This window comes from Myodes glareolus, chromosome 16, assembly GCF_982192425.1.
Source record: "Myodes glareolus chromosome 16, mMyoGla1.1, whole genome shotgun sequence".
In the NCBI taxonomy this organism is placed as follows: Eukaryota; Metazoa; Chordata; class Mammalia; order Rodentia; family Cricetidae; genus Myodes; species Myodes glareolus.
Genome location: NC_142041.1, coordinates 40943453 through 40964190, shown reverse-complemented (window position 1 = coordinate 40964190; position 20738 = coordinate 40943453). Strand labels below are relative to the sequence as shown.

The 20738-nt window shown below is 42.8% G+C and overlaps 1 protein-coding gene across 3 annotated transcripts in view; it reads left to right on the top strand.

Annotated features, from left to right (window-relative positions):
- Mdn1 (midasin AAA ATPase 1) overlaps nucleotides 1–20738 on the top strand; it is a 129761-nt gene that overhangs the window by 102402 nt on the left and 6621 nt on the right. The window contains exons 81-97 of one of the 3 annotated variants that reach the window (XM_087897209.1): nucleotides 75–242; nucleotides 378–556; nucleotides 1602–1763; nucleotides 5319–5456; nucleotides 7340–7478; nucleotides 8425–8594; nucleotides 9042–9185; nucleotides 9803–9950; nucleotides 11678–11988; nucleotides 12195–12359; nucleotides 13298–13399; nucleotides 14293–14500; nucleotides 16198–16365; nucleotides 17346–17503; nucleotides 18316–18405; nucleotides 19165–19280; nucleotides 19870–20044. In XM_087897209.1, the coding sequence (XP_087753335.1) occupies nucleotides 75–242; nucleotides 378–556; nucleotides 1602–1763; nucleotides 5319–5456; nucleotides 7340–7478; nucleotides 8425–8594; nucleotides 9042–9185; nucleotides 9803–9950; nucleotides 11678–11988; nucleotides 12195–12359; nucleotides 13298–13399; nucleotides 14293–14500; nucleotides 16198–16365; nucleotides 17346–17503; nucleotides 18316–18405; nucleotides 19165–19280; nucleotides 19870–20044 (2741 nt within the window). Of the gene's footprint in view, nucleotides 1–74; nucleotides 243–377; nucleotides 557–1601; nucleotides 1764–5318; nucleotides 5457–7339; nucleotides 7479–8424; nucleotides 8595–9041; nucleotides 9186–9802; nucleotides 9951–11674; nucleotides 11989–12194; nucleotides 12360–13297; nucleotides 13400–14292; nucleotides 14501–16197; nucleotides 16366–17345; nucleotides 17504–18315; nucleotides 18406–19164; nucleotides 19281–19869; nucleotides 20045–20738 lie in introns of all 3 variants that reach the window. The other 2 variants (XM_087897208.1, XM_087897210.1) reach the window with 2 other exon arrangements.

Genomic DNA, 20738 nt, shown 5'->3' with positions numbered 1-20738 from the left:
CACTTTACTTGCAGCCATTTCTCAATGAGTGTGACTCGAGATTCAACTTTGCTGTATACCGTGTTCCTTACTAGAAAACCAGATGTTGGAGGAAAGCTTTGTTGAAGACTTTGCAGAGCAAATAGAAACTGCCGTCCGGGCTATCCTCTGCACCATCCAGAGCTTAGCAGAGAGACCCGGGAAGAAAACAGAGGACGGCACTGCTGGAAAGAGGCCGCAGGAAGAGGATGGTGTGTCTGAAGGTGTGCGGACTAACTTTACAGTTGATCTGACTTTTAATTAATGGTTTGTTTCTTTGGCTAACTAAAGACAGATGCTAGACATGGACTTCATGAGTAGAGACTTGAAAAGGTTTGTTATGCTGTTTGTGTTGCTAGAAATGAAAGAAGAGGCAGGCTTTGAGAGACTGCAACCAGGACATCTAACAAAACTCTTAGAGGACGACTTCTGGACCAGTGTGAGCGCTTTACACGTCCAGAAAATAATTTCTTCTGTCTCTGAGCTGTTGGAGAGGTTGAAGTCCTACAATGAGGACGGCAGCACAACCAAGCACAAGGTAAGCAGCTGCTTCTGGCAGACTCTGTGCTCCTCAGAGTAGGTGAGGAGAGTGGCCTTCAGCTCATTCCATGAGGAGAGTTCTTAGCCGACCCCAATGCCTAGCCCTTTGCTCTTCAGATGCAGAGCTGCTGACCATCCAGAACGCCCGTTGTGTCTGTCACATCCCCATCACGTGCTCCTCAGTATAAACTATATCAGTAAGGAGCAACTTGTTTTTATAGGTCATTGTTATTCTGTGTCATTGCATCTAGAGCCAACTCTGGTGTGTTAGTAAAATTTATTGATAAATCCTTGTTTTTTTTTAATATTTATTTATTATGTATACAATATTCTGTGTGTATGTCTGCAGGCCAGAAGAGGGCACCAGACCTCGTTACAGATGGTTGTGAGCCACCATGTGGTTGCCGGGAATTGAACTCAGTACCTTTGGAAGAGCAGACAATGCTCTTAACCACTGAGCCATCTCTCCAGCCCTGATAAATCCTTTTTTAAGAAAATAAAATGCTGGGCTGAAAAGGTGTGTAAGTCGTTAAGAGTGTGCACAACTCTATCAGAGGACCTGAGTTTGATTCCCAGCACCCATGTTAGGAGGCAGTAATAATAATGCTGTGTGCTGTGTTTTGTGGCTCATACTTGTGATCCCAGCACTTGGGAAGCTGAAGCAAGAGAATCACCATGTCTCTAAGGCCAGGCAGGGCTACTTGGTGAGTTCCAAGACAGCCTAGGCTATAGGGTCAGATCCTGTCTCAAAAATAATAGTAGTCACAATAGTAATAATGTACTATTATTAAAATAATAGTAATGATGATGGTGCTGATGCTTTTAACTAGCTAAAGGATTGGCTGAGAACATACAGTGCATGTTTTTAAATGTGTATAAGGAAAAAGTCTTTGAGCTAGTAGATGCGGTTAAAACACATGTGACTTTTAATGGGTGACTTTCAGTACATTCCCAAGTCGTTTGGCATGGCCACGGTCTAATTAGAACATCTCATTTCTCCAGGGGTCTCTTCAGCAATGTAATTGGGCATTTGTCTGTCTCAGGTTTTCAGCCAGTCCTGTTGCTTGCTAGTGCGCCTGGTACCCATGCTCTGCAGCTTCTCAGACCTTATCCTCTTCTTCCTGACCCTGTCTCTGGCAACTCACCGGAGCACGGCCAAGCTGCTCTCTGTGCTTGCCCAGGTCTTCACAGAACTTGCCCAGAAGGTAAGAACTGTCAGTGCGGAATGTCATGGAACACACACATTCACATCTCTGTGGGGCTTTGCTGGGCATTTATGGTGGACTGTCAGAAATCCCAGGAGCAGGTTTATCTCCTTGGGATTTGGGGATGTGTCTGAAAACTGCTAAGCAGGTTTCCACTAAGGTCTTAAAACTTGGAAACCCCTTGACCAAAAAGGCTGTCTAAAAGCCGTTGCCTTCTCTTCTGTCACCCTTCTCTCTCTGTTGATACAAAGTCTTCAGATATCTCTTGAGCTCGATTTATAAGGTAGATCCTTACAGCTGTTAGAAGTTAGATTATGACAGATTCAACGCAATGCCCATCAAAATCCCCTCAAAATTCTTCAAAGACCTCGAAAGAATGGTACTCAATTTCATTTGGAAAAGCAAAAAGCCCAGGATAGCCAAAACCTGTACAATAAAAGAACTTCTGGAGACATCACTAATCCCTGACTTCAAACTCTACTACAGAGCTACAGTACTGAAAACAGCCTGGTACTGGCATAAGAACAGACAGGAGGACCAATGGAACTGAATAGAAGACCTGGATATCACACATCTTCGAACACCTGATCTTTGATAAAGAAGCAAAAAATATCAAATGAAAAAAAGAAAGCATATTTAACAAGTGGTGCTGGCATAACTGGATATCAACATGTAGAAGAATGAAAATAGACCCATATCTATCACCATGCACAAACTCAAGTCCAGTGGATCAAAGACCTCAACATAAAGCCAGCCACACCGAACCCTATAGAAGACAAAGTGGGAAATACACTTGGACGCATTGGCACAGGGAACCACTTCCTAAATATAACCCCAGCAGCACAGACACTGAGAGAAACAATTAATAAATGGGACCTCCTGAAACTGAAAAGCTTCTATAAAGCAAAGGACACGATCAACAAGACAAAACAACAACCTACAGAATGGGGAAAGATCTTCACTAACCCCACATCAGACAGAGGTCTGATCTCCAAAATATAGAAAGAACTCAAGAAATTGGACACCAAAAGATCACATAATCCAATAAAAAAATGGAGTACAGACTTAAACAGAGAACTCTCAACAAGGAAATGTTCAACATCCGTAGTCATCAGAAAAATGCAAATCAAAACAACTCTGAGATTCCATCTTACACCTGTAAGAATGGCCAAGATCAAAAACACTGATGACAACTTATGCAGGAGAGGTTGTGGGGAAAAGGGAACACTTCTGCATTGCTGGTGGGAATGCAAGCCGGTACAACCCCTTTGGATGGTGGGAATGCAAACTGGTACAACCCCTTTGGATGTCAGTGTGGCGAATTCTCCGAAAATTAGGAAACAATCTTCCTCAAGACCTAGTAATGCCACTTATGGGTGTATATCCAAAGGATGCTCAATCGTGCCACAAGGACATGTGCTCAACTATGTTCATAGCAGCTTTGTTCTGGAAACAACCTAAATGCCCTTCGACCGAAGAATGGATAAGGAAAATGTGGTACATTTACACAATGGAGTACTATACAGCAGAAGAAAATAACGGCAGCTTGAATTTTGTAGGAAAATGAATGGGGCTAGAAAACATTATTTTGAGTGAGGTAACCCAGACCCAAAAAGATAATTATCACATGTACTGACTCATAGGTTTTTTTTTTTAAACATAAAGCAAAGAAAGCCAGCCTAGAAACCACAATCCCAGATAATTTAGACAGCAATGAGGACATTAAGAGAGACTTGCATAGATCTAATCTACATGGGAAGTAGAAAGTAGAAAAAGACAAGAGATCTCCTGAGTAAATTGGGAGCATGGATTCCTTGAGGGGAGGGGAGCAGAGAAAAATGTAGAGCTAAATAAATATCAATAAAAAAGAAGTTAGATTATGATTAAATGATAAAAGGGGGGGCTCTTGGTGCTAGAGAAAAGAAAGTTGTTCTTCCATTAAAGACACAAGCACTATCGTGAAAAGCAGCAAAACTGTAGATTGTGGCCCTGCCTTTAATTCAGAGACAGTGAAATGCAGAAGACGTGGCGCAGTGTAGAGATACAGTTCTTGGACTCAAGTTGGATACTTTTCCCAAGTAGATCTGACTGCACTTATTAGTGTTTGCGTGAGCACCACCTTCAAATGACCTTTAAAATTTTTCTTTGATTTCTTTGTTAGTATTCTGAGATTTCTCCAACTAAGTACAGTATAAATGAATAGGAAATTATAAACAGAATAGGGGTCTGGACTTGTAAACACTTAAATATTCTTAGTCTCTAAAATGCTTGAGTTAAAAAATGAGAAGCTGTCCTGAGGCCTCATATCCCAAAGAATAAGTGTTTGTCTTCTCTCTTTCTCATTACAAAAGATAGTATGAGCATGGTAGAAGATGCCTTGATGTCCATCTCTGTCTGTCTGCTAACAGGCCTTGACCTGAGCTCCATGGCAGCATGGTGGCCTGGTGGCTGTCCAGACTAGAGAGAGGTACTGTAGTAGTATGCTCTGCCAAAGGCATCTGAATCTCCTTCCTGTGTGGACTCACTCAGCTGCCTGTATCTAACACACCTCTCTTAAAATAATGTAGCTCAGAGGCAGGTAAAATGATTCAGGAGGTGACGAAACTTGCCACCAAGCCTGACAACCTAACTTCAATTCCTGAAACCCATTTGGTAGGAGAGAACCAATTCCTGAAAGTTTGACCTCTGACACATGCATTGTAGAAGTATACAGCTACCTTTCCACGCACGCATATACACACAGAAGTAAATGAGTGTTAGAAAATAGAAAGCCGGCAGTGGTGGCACAAACCTTTAATCTCAGCACTCAGGAGGCCGAGGAAGACGGTCTCTATGAGTTCAAAGCCAACCAGAGGCACACAGAGAAACCATTGTGTGTGTGAAATGATAATGTAGTTCAGCTGGAAAATACTTGAGCCTTTCTAGGCAGCTTTCTGAAAACACACATCTTGAAATTAAGTGTGCTTAAGTGTCCAAATCACACAGCTTCTCTGCGTGGTACTGAACAATAATGTAGATTAGCCACAGGGTGAAATTAAATCAAATTAAAACACTTGAAACCAAAGAAAACTGCCTCATTATAGCAAAGTCAGTATTATTCATCTTGGATCTCTGATCATTGACAGCTTCGTTTTTTTAGTGCATTTTTATCCTTGGGATGACCAATAGCGTGTTTTGTTACGTACAGTTTCTGATTGACAGCCATTAGCTTTAGTACTTTCTTGACATGCTTCTTTGCTCATGAATCAGTTTTGTTGCTTACTCTTAACTGTCTCTTCTCCTCAGTAGATGTGTTCTGCCCTCTCCTATCTGCTCTGGGTCAGTGGTTTGCTCCTAAGTCACCACCCTAACTGTCCTGATATATTTCGTTCATGTTTTTGTCTTGGCGACTTAGCATTACTGTGTGCTGGAGATTTCTCCACAGCTAAAATCTTTACCATGTCAAGCTGTGAAACGGCATGATCCCTGCCAGTTCCAAGAAGGAAAAGATGGTCAAAGATCTCCTGCATTTCCAGCACGATGGTAACAGCATTTGCTCAATCTTTTCCCCTCCAGGGCTTTTGCTTACCTAAAGAATTGATGGAGGATTCAGCAGGAGAGGGAGCAACGCAATTCCATGACTACGAGGGAGGTGGAATCGGAGATGGTGAGGGCATGAAGGATGTGAGTGATCAGATAGAAAATGAGGAACAGGTACGTTCACACTGCTTTCTTAAGATGACTCCTCTTCAGTGTCTAGTAAACTTGTTACTAAACCAAGAGCCCCAGACTGCTCTGTGTAGTCCTAGTGATACTGGAACTTGGGTGGATCTTGAAATATAAACCTGAAAGTCACAGAATCTTTGCAACTCAGCCACTGTTATAATTATTACTTTTGGAAGGAACAACCTTGAAAATTTGTTTTTAAATGTGGAGTTGCAGATGATTTGTGCAGAGTGTTTTGGGGGTTAAAGGCAATTGGTTTTATTTAATTTTTAAATTACTTTTTATTTATTTTGTAGAGGGGTGGGGTAAGGCATGCACGTGAAAAGATCAGGGAATGAGTTGTGAAGTTCATTCTCTACCATGTAGGTCCTAGAGAGGAAACCCTACCAGTCCTGGTAGTAGGAATTTTAAGACTAAAAATATATGGTTATTACAAGTGATTATTAAATCAAACAGTGTTGGCCAATAGTATAACTTTGTCTTTTACATTGAAAACCAAGTGTGGCGATGTATGCCCTTAACCCTAGCATTTGTGAGGAGGGCTAAGAGGTTCATCCTTACCATATAGTGAGTTTCAGGCCAAGCTGGACTATGAGATCCTATCTTAAAATAATGATCATAAGACAAGGAAACTTTGTGGGGGTTTTGTGTTTTTAAATTGGGATCAGGAATACTTTTGAATGTCCCTATGTGGACATTGTTGTGGTGCTCTGTAGAGTATCTGTCTCGTGTACATGTACCCTACTATTGGCCATTTCAAGTTGTCATTTGTAACTTACAAGAATATGACGTTATTTCTCTTTCCCACTCTTCTAATCTAAATCAAATCATAAATTTATACCAAAGATAATAATTACAACTATTTTGAGGCAGGGTCTTGCTTTGTAGCCTTGACTGGCCTGGAACTCAGAAAGCCTCTGCCTCCCAAGTGATGGGATTAAGGGCATGTGCTATCACTGCCTGGCACTTTTTTTTTTTTTTTTTTTTTTTGGTTAAATCAGTCCAAATTATTTTTCTTGTTATTTCAGTTTTTCTGTATTTCTCTAATATAATATAGTCATAAGGCAGGCACTTCTCTGAATGGAAATAATTTAAGATTTAAATGATGAGAAACTAATAGAAAAGTACAATTCATTGTAAACATTAAGTTTCAACCTAATATTTTTTAAGTTCAACATAAATATTTTAAGATATTTCTCTTTGTGTATTTAGAGGTTTTGCCTCGTTTATGTATGTGCCCCCAGGGGCCAAAAGATGGCCTTGAGAATACCCAGGAATTAATGTTACAGGGCAGTTGTGAGCTGCCATATTGGAGCTAGGAATCCAACCCAGGTCATGTAGAAAAGCAGCCAGTTCTCTTTACCTGCCGAGCTATCCTTCTATCTCCAAGTGCACTGTTATTTTAAAGAGCAAAGTGACAGAAACAAAGAGAAAGGATGTGAATGATAAGACTGGCTTGTGGGGGAGTGCTTAGTCTGGATGTTACATCCAGGCAGTTTCTGTGCATGCTACCACACCTAGCTGGATTTTTTTTTCCTTTCTGTGACAAAGTCTCTCTATGTACCCTTGTCTGAACTGGAGCTCTTGCTATACAGACTGGGCTAGCCTTAATCTCAGTAGAGATCCACCTGTAACTCTGCCCTGGAGAGAGCTGTGATTGAAGACTTAGAGCATCACTCCTGGGAAGAGTTCATACTCTTTAAAATGTCTCTGGAATACTGATTTTGCATGTGGCTCTCTTTGTCTGATCCCTGTGTGTTCTCTGTCCTGCTGCAGAGTGTTTCACACTCTTCACTTGGGCATTTGTAGTCTAAGTCTGATGCACACAGGAAGCACAGCATTGACCAGTGCTCCTACACTTTTTCCTGAAGGTAGAAGATACATTTCAGAAGGGGCAAGAGAAGGACAAGGAGGACCTTAACTCAAAGCCTGATACTAAGGGAGAGGATAATGCCATCGAGATGTCAGAAGACTTTGATGGGAAGACACATGATGGCGAGCTTGAAGAAGGTTTGAGATCCATTCTTTCATTCTCAGCAGGAAAATAGACCCTGTCTCAGAAAGTAGAAAACAAAAGCTGACAGCTGTGGTCTTCCTGACACTCATGAGTGCTCACATATACACACAGTAATAAAGTCAAAATATAGTAGGTGTTTGTTCCTAAACTGTAAGAACAAAATAAACACTGTTAAGCCTACCACATAAGCCACTTAATACCAGTGTATTTTTCCCGTTTGTGGCATATAGGCACACACGTAGACCATACTCGGTTCTTCAGTTGGCTTTTGTTTGTTAACATCTGATTAGTATTCCTCGTAGCATTATAAACATGACAATATAATTTTTATAGCACACCGTCATCTGCCATGCTTGTACCATAATCCAGTACTTAAATCTAATTATTGTCAAAAGCAGAGACTTCTAACTTGAAATACAGTGTCTTATTCTAAGCAAAGGTTTTACAGAAATGAATGCTAACTTAGAGTAGAAGAAATGTGTAAATGATTGCCATTGAAGCATAAGAATATACCTATCAGCAAAAGAAGCCAGATGAATAAAGATGAGGGCAAGAAATTTCTCATCTGATGCATAGTTAAATATTAGAACAAACAGTAAAGTATTCAAAGAAAAGATCAGGGAATGCAATGTCTATCACTTCATAAATACAAATTGTAGCTATCCCTAAGTGTGGCTATCAGATCCTGTAAAGTGTCCTCCCCAGTGTCACAACCAGGCATCCCAGCAGCTTCTCCTACTCTTTATTCACACATGAAAGTCCTTTTCCAAATGATATGCAAAACATGTTAGAAATACTTGGTATCTCCCATAGTGTTCTGTAGAAACAGGCGGTAAATCCTGATGACACTTTGGCCAGGGAGTATCTTTGCCTTTTACACACAGAGACCTGGATTGGTTGAGGGACCTTTCTAACTAAGCTTAGCATGTTCCCTTTCAGAAGAGGATGATGAGAAATCTGATAGTGAGGATGGAGACCTGGATAAGCAGATGGGCGATCTCAATGGAGAGGAAGCTGACAAACTAGATGAGAGACTTTGGGGAGATGATGAGGAAGAAGATGAAGATGATGACAGTAAAGCTGAAGAAACAGGACCAGGAATGGATGAGGTAATTAAGAGTCCCCCTCCCAGAGTTCTGGCTGTAACCGAGGAGCTGGTCCTTCCATGCCCTGCTGTCTACTGCTTTTCCTTGTTTCTCTTCTCTTTCTTCCATCTCTTTGCTTCTCTTGTTCACACTGAGAGCTTATAGCAGCCTGTCCTATTCCTCCCATGTGTTCTTGTGGAGGAAGGAAGCCAGTTCTCCCAGTGCAGCTGCACCCCAGCTCCTAGCTGAGAATGGCAGGGTGGGTGGATAAGCTGAGTATGGTGTGTGGATCAGACCCACTCCACCCTATTCTTGCTGCTGTCAGGGAAGACCTATACAGGATGTGATTATCTGCACGTCGTGAATGTGCCCAGTCATCTCTGGGTTGGGCCTAACAGATGAAGTCATCTGTATCTTAGGGCCAACCCATCTAGTTTCCTGGATGCATGACAGTTTTCTTTCTTCATTTAGGAAGATTCTGAGCTTGTTGCTAAAGATGACAACTTGGATGCTGGGAATTTGAACAAACATAAAAAACATCAAGATGAGAAAGAAGAACCAGAACCTGAAGACATTGAAGAAGGCCAAGAGAAAATTAATGAGCAGATTGATGAGGTAGTGAACATTTAGAAGTGTTTCAGTCTCCTGACTCCAGACTGCAGTTCTTTGCATGTCTTAACGACGTTTTTTTCCTTCCTATTCACTACTTCCTTTTGCATGCTTCATGGAAAAGTATACATCAACAAGCATGGTAGCATTCGTGAGGCTGAGGCAGGAGGACTGTGAGTTCCCATCCATCCTGGACTGCATAGTTGGGGAGGAAAGTTGCAGCATTTTGTAAATGTATCTTGTTTGTTTGTTTGTTCATTTTTTTCTAGACAGGGTGTCTCGGTGTAGCCTTGGGTGTCTTAGAACTTGCTCTGCAGACCAGGCTGGCCTCGAACTCACAGAAATCCTCCTGCCTCTGCCTCCAAAGTCCTGGGATTAAAGGTGTGTACCAACACCGCCCGGCCTTGTGAATGTATCTTAACTGTTGGTTTTTGCTGATGTAAGTTTTGGGTTTTAACATAACAGAGTCTATATAGAAGATACGAAATTTGAAGTTCTAACATGAAAGACTGAAAAATACTATTAAATGACTAAAGTGTGCTAGTAATAGTAAGAAAGAAATCATGGTCTTTGGCTTTGTAAAGAATTTCTGCTCTCCCTGTTCTCTTTCTGCTGTCTCAAAGAGGGAATATGATGAGAATGAGGTGGACCCCTACCATGGCAAGCAGGACAAGTTGCCAGAACCTGAGGCCCTAGACCTTCCGGATGACTTGAAACTTGACAGTGAGGACAAAACTGGTGGTGAGGACACAGACAACGAAGAAGCAGAAGGTACGTCTCCCAGGGCACCCATAGCTAGAAGTCCGTGGCACTGGGCAGCACAGATTCCTTTTTGGCCAGTGGCGTGACAGGGTCAGAAATACTGTTTTGCTAGCTCCGTTCCAATTTGAGGAAACGGAGCATAGACCATGCACACCTCTCTTCTCTTCGGCAAGTTGCCCCTTCCCCTCCTACCGTTTGAATTGCATTGACCGATGATGCTTTCTCGCTACTCCTCTTTCCCCAAGTCCACCACTGTGCCATCTCGTGGGTCAGTGTGCACATTGTGCAGGTTTAGTCTACCAGGGCTCTTGTGCAGCTCTTCTAGAGGAATGAGAAATTGGCTTCTATGTCTCCATCTTACAATAAGAAGTCATGATAATGGAGAGAGAGAGAATAAGAATAAGCCCAAGAAAGTTTCACATACTGTGGCAGTAACCTAGAGCCACTGTACCCAATTCATTCGTAGGCATTCTGCTAAGGGTAACAGGTGGGAACTCATTCATGCTGATCAGCCTGACAGAAGCTTCCCTGATTTAACTGAGTTACATACCTAGGAAAGCTAAGTTTATGTATAATTTTTAGATATATGTTGAGACAAAATATGTTACAAAGAATGATTAAGACCATTTATATAAAAATCTTAAGTTTGGAATTTGACTTTATTTTGTTTTTTCAGGACAGGGTTTCTCTGTAACTGTCCTGGGTGTACTGGAACTTGTGTTATACACCAGGCTGGTCTTAAACTCACTGAGGTTCGCCTGCCTCTGCCTCCTAAATTCTGGGATTAAAGGCATGCGCCGCCACCACCCCCCAGCCTGGAATCAGACTTTAATCCCAAGTGCCAACAACCAAGCACACTTAAAATTATGATTAAAACTACTGAGGGTATAGTATGTTATCCTTCTTAAAATACCCGTTTTATTTAGAATCTTTTAAATTTGTGTATATGAACCAAAGGACAGTTATGTTAGATAGTTACTGGCTAATAGTTTTCTGAAGTATCTAAAATATAGGGAAACACTTATAAGTAAAATTTGGAACCTCAGGGAAATGCTTGCTCTGCTAGCATGAGAAGCTAAGTTAAGCTCAGCACCCATGTGTATTTGCCTGCTTACGTCCCTGTACCACGTGCGTGCCTGGTGCCAGAAGAGGGTATTGGGCATCTGGAACTGCAGTTACAAAGGTGGTGAACTATGGTAGGTGCTGGGAACTTACCTCCATTTCTGGGAGCCGTTTCTCCAGTCCCTCCTCAGATAATACTTTAAGCTTTGTTGTCCATAAGTTCTCTCTTGCAAATACTTAGTTCTGTTGTTACTCTACAGCTGTTGTAGGCAGTGAACAATAAATGGGATAAACACATTCTTAGGCCTTGAACAATAGAGCAAGCACATAAATAGAATGTATTTGGCTGTGTTTCCAGAAAACTTCACAGACAGAAATGTAGGAAACTATTTGGCCTGTGGGCTATAGCTTGCCAATGCTTGACTTAAAAAATAATCTAAAACATTTTATATGTGTATTTTATGTATACTAGTATTTTGTCCACATGCATATCTGCACACCAGAAGATGGCATTGCATCCCATGGGGCTACAGTTATAGACACTTGTGAGTCATCATGTGGGTGCTGGGAACTGAACCCAGCATATCTAGAAATGTGGGCAGTGTTCTCTCTTATCTAACCACCTCCCAGGTTTAGAAATCATGAGTTAAAAAAAATGTTGTTTCTGTCAGAAGAGAATCCTTTGGAGATCAAAGAAAAAACAGAAGATATGGAAGAAACAAACCATGAAACTGAAGAGCCCGAGGCCGATGGGAATGAAGGTGACAGAACACAAGATCCTGAGGAAGGCCCTGGGGACAGTGAGGAGAGTATGGATACAGGAGCTGCTGAGCATGACAAAGATACAGCCAGCCATGCAGAAGAGCACTCGGAGGAGGAGGAGGAGGAGGAGAAGGAAGAGAAGGCAGAGGAGGAGGACAGGGCCTCCACTGATGGAGGTGAAGAGAGCGGTGCCAACCCTGCTGACCAAGGTCTCCAGCCCCAGGTACTGTGGGATATGGAACTTTTCTTGTATTAAAAGTAGTAGAAGACACATGTCATTTCCAGCAGAATCTTGTAAGCTATTTCTTCATTATTACCAAGTCTGCTTCATACAGCATCTCCTCCGCTTTTTAGCAAGGAGCAGGGTATCTGCTTCCTGGTAGGCCCCCTAGTGTTCATCCCAGAGCTTGTGTGTTTTCTCTTCTACAGAAGGAGGAAGAGGAAGGGGAGAAGTCTGGTGGTGAAGAGGAAGTCCCAGAGGCCACAGAGAGAAAGGAGCACGCCTCCTGCGGGCAGACTGGTGTGGACAGTGTGCAGAGTATACAGGCTGTGGAGCTAGCGGGGGCTGCACCAGAGAAGGAGCAAGGCAAAGAGGTGAGACCCCGTCCCCAATGTCTGTCCAAAACCATGTTCTCTTGGGCAGGTTGGTGTATATGGTTTCTGCTGTCTTTTGTTATTGTTGTTGTCTAAAGAATCGTCTCCCATTCTGTCCTCTTTGTGTATGTGCTAAGGACACACACTAGAATGTGCTGCAGACTGTGTTTGAGTGATGTGCTTACTTTAAAAAAGTCACTACACTTACAGTTCTGTGGATGCTTTAGTTTTGTGTTACTTTTCAAAAAACTCCCCAAGAAGAGAAAGGTCAAATTTGGACTTCATGCAGAAGCCTGTGCCTCTAATGGTATTTTGAGTTTCCCCTGTTGTTCAGTAGGCTTCTAAATGTCCTGGTTTTCCAAGGAAACTATTCCGTCTTGGCCTAGTGGTAAGGTGTTCTAAGGGCAGCACCTCAGATCGCTGGTGCGGTGAGAAGAAGGGATATCATTGGATTGCCCCTTCGCTGCTCTAGGCCCAGTCCCTCCCCAGCAGCAGCAGTATCCATCATTCCACCACTGTTCATTGAGCACTCACTAGGTGCCGAACATGTTTTTAGTCAACAAGTTTCCATCAGAGCTCAAAGAAATAGATGCTGTTCTTCTGTTTTCTCCATTTTATATTTGAGGAAAATAAGCCTTGGTAAAATTCAGTGACAGCTCCTGGGTATATAACTGGTTGATGATTGAGCCTGGTCTGTCTGGCCTTCAGAATAAGACCTTATGCTCCCACAGACAAAGCCAGGGCCCTGGATTCATTTCAGTTTTGTGTTGCTATCCACAAGCAGGGATTTTGTTAGGGGTGGAATTCTGCATCAGCAAGACACACGGGGAGTTAGCCCCCGAGACTAGTGGGCACTGAGAAAAGCTGGATCCATTGCAGCACAGCAGCCGTTGCTTTAATAGCTTTCCCCTCCTCCTTTTCTGATTTGGGTTTCTTAGGAACATGGGACTGGAGCTGCAGATGCAAACCAGGCAGAAGGACACGAATCCAACTTGATTGCACGTTTGGCCTCCCAGCGACAGACTAACAAAAATACACAGGTTTTTATCATTCTTTGGTTAAATTTAGATGAAGGCAGGTAGGAAAAGTGAAGAGGTTTAAAAGCAAATGGGGCTAGAGTGATGTCTTAGCGTTGAGCACTTACTAGAGGACCCAGGTTCTGTCCCAGCACCTACGTAACGTGGCAGTTTACAGCTGTGTGTGATCCAGTTCTGACCTCCATGAGCTCTGCACACACATGAACACACATGAGCTCTGCACACACATGAACACACATACTGACTATTGAAAAACCAACAACAAGCCACATTTCTAGCCTAGGCTCGTTTACCAGACCTAATTTAGAGAGAAGACCCTGACCAGGTTTTTCCAGTGGCCGCTGCTCCTGCTCTAGAGCTCAAGAGCTGTGTACAGCACCAACAAACCAGTCTTACTCTTTACATCGCCCATTGTTTTTCAGACTTAACAGTTTTTAAAATATATTCATGCCCGTGAGATTACTATACTCAAAAAGCAAACCAACAGACTCCTAAAAGCCTGCATGCTGTTCTGTCCCTAAACCACTGAGGGACCTTTCACAGGGCTACCAGTCTACTTACACACATGATACATGTGGATGTTTCTTTGCTTTCTTTACTTTGTTAGTTATGTCATAGATCCAGTCATGGTGGCATATACCTTATATCCAGCATTTGGAAGGCAGAAGCAAGGGGATCAGGAGTTTAAAGGTTATCTTAGCTGCATAGCAAATCCAAGGCCAGTATGAGCTTCAGAGTGGATGGAGGGGAACCAAAACACAAAACTTTAGTGAGCTGTATCGAACTCCACTGTTGTATGGCTATCCCTGATTTACCTCCTCCCTGGGGATGAGTATTGGTTGTTTTGAGGTTTTCCCATTGCAGGCAAGGTTCTGATGATCTCATTAATCCTGCAGAGTTTTAAGAGGAAACCTGGGCAGGCTGACAATGAACGCTCCATGGGTGACCACAATGAGCATGTGCATAAGAGGCTGAGGACTGTGGATACAGACAGGAACCCTGAGCAGGGCCCGGCCCAGCCCCAGCCCAAGGCTCAGGTGGAAGACTCAGACACATTTGAACATATTAAGCAAGGCAGCGATGCATACGACGCACAGACTTACGGTATGGTGCTGGGAATACTCCGCTTTTGCTCACAAAGCGTTGTCTGACATTACACAGTTGACTATACGTGCCAGGCAAAGTAGAAGAGAGGAAAGGGCTTTTTTTTTTAAAAAAAAAATATTTATTTATTATGTATACAATGTTCTGTCTGTGTGTGTGTGTCTGCAGGCCAGAAGATGGTTGTGAGCCACCATGTGGTTGCCGGGAATTGAACTCAGGACCTTTAGAAGAGCAGGCAATGCTCTTAACCACTGAGCCATCTTTCCAGCCCGGGAAAAGGCTTTTTAAACTGTTTTCTCTCAGTACAATATTTGTGTAAGACAGAAATACAACTTGTTTCTGGTACTAAAATAACTGTAGCCTGGGGTAGCCCTCTGTCCTCACAGACAGCTGACTGCATGCTATAAACCTGGTGCTGACCTTTCATTTCTTCATATTGAACATTCTTGAATGTCCTTGAACAGTGACCAGCTATAGTAGAAACTGAAAGGAGAAAGTCAGTGGCCAGTCATCCCAGTTCCTGTCTTTCAGTCCTTTCTTGTGAAGTGAACAGAAACGATTATAATGCTTCATGTCTCTTATTGTATTTGGAACAACAAAAGAGAAAGTCACTGTATATGAGCATGTGCATAAGAGGCTGAGGACTGTGGATACAGACAGGAACCCTGAGCAGGACCCGGCCCAGCCCCAGCCCAAGCCCAAGGCTCAGGTGGAAGACTCAGACACGTTTGAACATATTAAGCAAGGCAGATCCTTGCTTGGGTCAGATCCTTCTGCAGGCTGGAGCCTAGGCTTGTTCATTCCTCACCATAGGCAGTGTGTCATAGCCTCTAATAAGGCAAGGCTCCACTATGGGGCTCTAAATAGATCCAGTGGGGACCCAGTGTATAGACACTGATGACTTGAAGTGATGGGCAGTGAGTAGTGAATGGGACCCGAGCTCTGGTTGTTAGCGCAGTTGATAAGAATGCTTCCCTAGCATGCCCAAAGCCCTGGATTTGATTCCCAGCACTACATAAAGCTAAGTGGGCTGCCTACTTCCCCATCACTCCAGAGCATTACAATTTCAAGGACATCCTTGGCTACATAGCAGACTTGTGGCCAGCCTGTGCTATGTGAAATCCTTTGTTGTGGGAGAGAAAGACAGAGAGAGACTGAATCAAGCCTAGTCTAGTCACAGCCTTGGGAAGAATATGCTCAGCTTTTGCTCTATGTCAGAGACACTGGAATTCTTGGTTATAGAATTTCTCAAATCTCTGGGAGCCATGAGGTCTTCAAATTGAACTTGTCCAAGATTAAAATGCTGAGACTCTTTCTGTGCCCCATTTTCTATTAGTTTGTCTACTTACAAGTTACTCCAAGCATGGTTCCCAGTAGCTGTTCCAAAGTCACGTGCCCACACTCCACACTGTGTTTTCTGTTTACATCAGTAAAAACCCAGATAAATGCTTGTTTCTCTTGTTATGTGTATGTGTGCATACTATCTCTGTGTCTTCTCTAGGAGGTAGACAATGGGCAGTTACGTCAGTAGGACGGTGGGAGCTGTTCAGGACCAAAAGTGTCTGGGTCCAGTGGTTGATCAGTGGCAGAACCAGTGTTAGTAGAACTTGAAAGCCAGAAGTGACAGACAGTAATCCATTCAGCATCGTTCTACTCAGCAAATAAATAAGTTTTCTCCCTCCGTGCATTGTTGGCAGATGTGGCCAGTACTGAACAGCAGCAGACGACAAAGGATGCTCGACAGGATCAGGAGGAGGAGGAACCGGGAGATGTCCTCATGGATACAGAGGAGGAGCTGCTCAGAGCAGAGGACACGGAGCAGCTGAAGCCAGAGGCAGTCAAGTCAGACCCTGCTGCGGCCTCTGGTGAGCGCCTAGGAGGGAAGAGACTAGAAAGTCCGAGGCTGTCTAGTTCGTGGACTGTAGTGAAATCTCTTCTTTGCTCTTTCCTGTTCTAATCTCTGGTTTTGGTGAAAATAATTCGTCTCTCATAATCTATTTGAGATACAAAAGATGATCTTGCAGAATATCAATCATCAAGGTGAAATAGGATTTCTGAGAAATACCTGGTTTTTTTTTTAAACATATATGGAAAAACAGAAGAGTCTGCCTGTTGAAGTTGCGTAAGATGTTCTTGATCATTAATTATAGAGATTGTTTTTTAATTACATTAGGTATAAGCATAGAGGAAAGAAAAATATTAAAGAAAAAAATGAGGAAATGTATATGAAAAGATACCGAGTTCCCATTTCATGGCTAACCAAATTTTGTTACAAGGCAGTTTGCTATTTTGGTCTTTGAACTGGGATTCCACGATATAACCAAGCCTGGTATTCAAATGCAGACAGTACAGGCCTGCACCACCGCATGCATACACAAGTCATGTGCTGGATGTGTGCACTCTTTAAAAATAAATAGCTTCCACCAGTATAATAAATGAAAATCCTAAAGGTTGTAGCAGATTTAAGGGTTTTTCTTCTGCCTCATTCCTGTTGGCAGTGACAACGGAGACTACAGGATGTAAGGAATCAACATGGAGCAGAGACGGGTGGAAATTGTTGAGTGAGGGCAGACAGTCGTGAAAGATCAGTCTTATCTAAATAACGTAATAAATGGGGGCTGGAGAGATGGCTCAGAGGTTAAGAGCATTGCCTGCTCTTCCAAAGGTCCCTGAGTTCAGTTCTTAGCAACCATATGGTGGCTCACAACCATCTGTAATGAGGTCTGGTGCCCTCTTCTGACCTGCAGACATACACACAGACAGAATATTGTATGCATAATAAATATATAAATATCTTTAAAAAAAATAACGTGATAAATGAAACTATGTCTTTCTATGAAAACAGGCTCTCATGAGATGGATATGGACACTCAGACAGTTAAAACGAAAGAAGACCAAGACCCAAGAACAAGCACATCTCACCAGGAGACAGAGAAACCAGAAAGAAGCCGGGACTCAACCATTCATACACTTCGTCAGTTCCTTGTGGATCCAGTTTTCCAAGTACTGAACTCACAACTCTGTTAATTTTTAGTTTAAGTTACTTTAGAACTTCTATGGATTAGCTCTTTATTTGGAATATCAATTATTACCAGAATTGTTAAGAGGACTTTTGATGTGACAGCAGTCTTTTAGTAAATACATACATCCTTTGTTAACTCTGTATTTGAGTACAAGTGGAAGCCAGAGGACAACCTTGGGTGTCCTTCTTCATCGCTGTCCACTTTTTTCCTTTTTGAAACTGGTGTCTCTGACTGGCCTGGAGTTTTCCAAATAGGCTAAGGAGGCTAAGCAGCCTGCTCCAGGGATCCATCTATCTCTACCTCCTAGTATTGATATTATGTATCAGCATGCATGGGTTCTGAGGCTAGAATCCAGGTCATGCCTGCAAGACATGTGTTTAACTAACTTAGCCATCTCTCCAGTCGCATGAGGAGCCTTGTAGCTGATCCTTCCCCATAGTAATTTGACTTCATGGAGATAGAGGTTACCAGAAAGTAGGTGACTCTGGAAGAAAAACCCTGGTGTCATCTGGTCTCCACATGTACACGTGTGTGTCTGTGTACACATAAGAAAAGAAGTCTCAATTTGTTTTGCTTGACTAGGCTGTATTTTAAATGATGAAAGTTTCACTCAAAGTTTCACTCATCCATGTGGTCTTGCAAACAGGAAGTGGAATCATTTGATTGTCCCCTTAAATTTAAAGTTGTGAGTTCAGACATACCTGTAACAGGGTCACACTGTAGGAAGACAGCCAATGATAAGATGTTGATTACAGCCTGGGCCACCACTTACCTGTAGCTTTTCCTTCTTAGCCCCTTTTAAAAGATGTCAGTGAGCTGAGACAGGAGATGGAGCGACAGCTGGAGACCTGGCAGGCTCATGACTATGGGAATGCGGAAGAGGTAAGTCAGAGCTTTCTTTCCACAAAATCGTTTGCTGAGTTTTTAAGATACAACTCAGTAGGCTCTTGGCTCCAGTTACATTGTAAAGGGGAGAGGCCAGTAGAAAGTATAGTCAGAATCTTCTTTAAGCCTGGGTATCCACTATTTCTGCCTGGTTTGCCACTAGGTCTATAGTCTCATTAAAGCAAACATATGTATTTGGTTCCTTTAACTTGTGTTCCTGACTTTGTAAAGGAAGCTAGGGAAAAGGTCATGTTGTGTGGTCTTGCAGTCTTCTAGATCTTTGCTGCTGTGGACTGTCTTTTATTTTAATGGTTTAACCTCTAAATATAGATGTGCGTGTGCAAACCTCTTTTCTGTGTATGTCACGTGTTTTGCCGGTGTGTCCGTGGATCGGTGCTGCTGGGAGGGATTGGTATTTGTTGTCACTTTCCCTTTGAAATCTGATGAGAGCTCAGAGTGGCTACATTAGCCTCACCTAGAGTTCCTCATCCACACATGCCGCTGTGCAAGGCATGCAGGTCCTGTTCCTTAGGTGACAGGAGGAAAGTGTTGATTGTTTGTGAGTTCCCACTAACTGGCCTATTGCGCGCTTTTTCTTGGAACTGTAGGTTATTGGTTGGGGAAAGGGAACGTGTTTATTGATTTAGTTGAATTGCTGCTTACTGAGAAAGGCTTTAAAGTGCTTTTGCCGAAAAAGTTCATGCAAGTTCTCTTCTGCTTCAGCAGTCTAATAATAATTCTGTTTTGCTGTCCTAGGAGAAGGCTGCAGCTGAGATGTGGCAGAGTTACCTAGTCTTAACTGCATCTCTTTCACAACAGCTGTGCGAGCAGCTTCGTCTGCTGTTAGAGCCCACACAGGCAGCCAAACTGAGGTAAGTCTTTCCCTCTTGAGGCCCATAGAGGGTCAGTGTCAACCAGTTCAGTTGCGCTCAGCACTGACCATTTATAATACTGCCATTTCTGCTATCTGGGCACCAATATGGTGTTTGATACTGTTAGCTGCACGTGGTAACCGTGTGTGTGTGTGCTCTTCTGTGGGGAAGAAGGATGTGCATGAAGGCAGTTACATTACTGCTATGTGGGAGCGGTCTTAGATGCGGTGCTGTTCCCTGTGCTGCTGTGGTGTGACTCAGCCAGGACCAGGCCCGCAAAGATATGGTCACAAGTCGTGGTCTAGAACAGGAAAGGGAAGCATATAGGACTTTGTTTTTAAATACAGAAAATTATATTTTCTAATTTTATAAAATGTGTCTTAGCTTTTCTGGAAAAACTTAGTTACTACAGTCAGATCTTGGACCAGGGCTCTAGCTGGTGGTCAGAAGACTAGCCTGCAGTCTTCAGTGAATGGTAGCACCTTTACCCAAGGACTAGTTAACTTGACACTGTAGTTTTAAGTCATTACTAATGTGGTTTTTGTCTTAAATCTGAGGCATGGGACTGTGTTCATCTTTCCTGTAACAGGGGAGACTATCGCACGGGCAAGCGGCTGAACATGCGGAAGATCATTCCGTACATTGCCAGTCAGTTTCGGAAAGACAGGATCTGGCTTCGGAGGACCAAGCCCAGCAAACGGCAGTATCAGATTTGTTTGGCTATTGATGATTCTTCCAGCATGGTAGACAACCACACCAAGCAGGTGAGAAGGAGAGTGAAATCCAAGCCATGCTGTCCAGGCTGTCCAGTGTATCCGGGTGTGGGCAGAGAGGATGCGGTGACTTGAGCCTGGGATGCTGTGTGCTTTTAAGGCCTGAGGGGCAGTTCCATGATGGCGCAAATATTTTGATCCCTCACTGTTTGAATACTGAACAGTGTTTTATTTTCTATAAGATTCAAAAATATATTAAACTCTTTTGATTGCATATCTCATGATTTCTGAAACCATTGTCTATTTGGTTTCTAGAGGATGTTTTTTGGTTTTGGGTTTTTTTTTACAGTGCTGTTATTATCTAGCATAAGTCAACAACTGACCTAAAATATGGGTGCTCTCTTAGAAAATCTTAGAAAATCCCCTCTTGTCAGGGTCCAACCCCAACATAAACTATCATGGGAATAATTGAGACACAGTTTATACAGCAATATCAGAAGGGAGTCTCAGGGTTTATTTAAATCCTGAAGATCACCCACGTTTATTCTCAAAACAGCTTTCATCTCCCAAGGTAAACTGAGGGGAAGTTTATTAGCATTTTGCTTTCTGGGTAGCAGGACTAAAGTCATGTCTGCAGCTCTGTCACTAGCTTGGAGTTAACACCTCTTTCCAGTCAGTCCCCATAATTACAAAGAAGGAGCAGAACATGAGCATGTCCTGACCTCAGGAGACAGCCAGTCTGGAA